Source organism: Saprolegnia parasitica (assembly GCF_000151545.1).
Source record: "Saprolegnia parasitica CBS 223.65 unplaced genomic scaffold supercont2.364, whole genome shotgun sequence".
Lineage (NCBI taxonomy): Eukaryota > Oomycota > Saprolegniomycetes > Saprolegniales > Saprolegniaceae > Saprolegnia > Saprolegnia parasitica.
Genome location: NW_012156758.1, coordinates 3,361 through 4,210, shown reverse-complemented (window position 1 = coordinate 4,210; position 850 = coordinate 3,361). Strand labels below are relative to the sequence as shown.

General features: G+C 58.7%; 1 protein-coding gene across 1 annotated transcript in view; it reads right to left on the bottom strand.

Annotated features, from left to right (window-relative positions):
- Window positions 1–506: 506 nt before the first annotated feature.
- SPRG_21795 (hypothetical protein) overlaps window positions 507–850 on the bottom strand; it is a gene marked incomplete at both ends in the record, with an annotated part of 2,201 nt that continues 1,857 nt past the window's right edge. Inside the window, one exon of the mRNA XM_012356056.1 lies at window positions 507–809. Within this exon, the coding sequence (XP_012211446.1) occupies window positions 507–809 (303 nt within the window). The remainder of the gene's footprint in view (window positions 810–850) is intronic.

The window sequence follows — 850 nt, the reverse complement described above, 5'->3', positions numbered from 1 at the left end:
GTACTACGTCGCTTCCAATGCGCCGCTTCAATGGTACCGCGTCGTGCAACGTGCTAGGCACAGAGTCGACAAGTACGAGGAAGGAGCGAATGGAGACCATCGCACTGCAGCACCTCCGTCGAATTCGTTCAAGGTCAACAGCAATATAATATTGAGCGTCAGTCGCCGGTCGGACGACGCGGGCTCGTCTCAGCGTTTGACTCGAGTGCAAAGTCGGCTTTGGCCGGCTGTTCGCGACTATGTTGTGCAAGGACGACGTGCGAATAGCATACCGGTACCATCCTCCTGCGAACTTGCCCTCTGGCCTCTCGCACGCGGTCTGCTTGAGCGGCGCCGACGACAAAGTTGCGTTTTTTTCGTTTTGTGTGTACACATCCACGCCATCACGCACGACGACCCGTCACGTGTCGGAATGCACGCACGAGTAGACGTGCAGATTGCCTCGGCGGCGTCGTCGCATTCTCGTAGGTATTATATATAATAAGATATGACTGGTCTCTACTACTCTAAGCGAAGAGCGCATGGAGCGCTTGCTGCTGCGTCGGCGACATGGACGACCACACGGCTTGCATGACGTGCGGCGGAATGAGCTCGCGGAGACTGCGCAGCGCCATTTGAATGTCGTGGAGGACGTCGTCTTGGTCGGCAAAAAGTTGGGCGGAAATCGACTCGGCCAGCACCGAAATGAGCGCCGGGACGTTGGTCGCATCAAACACGATCCGGTGCTTGGACTGGATCGCGGCGCAGAGGCGCTGGATGACCGCCGCCGACTCCTCGAGGTCACCGCGCATCGGGAGGAGGCGCAGCCACTGCGAGAAGAGCGTCGGGTTGAGCGCGTCGTCGAAGAGGA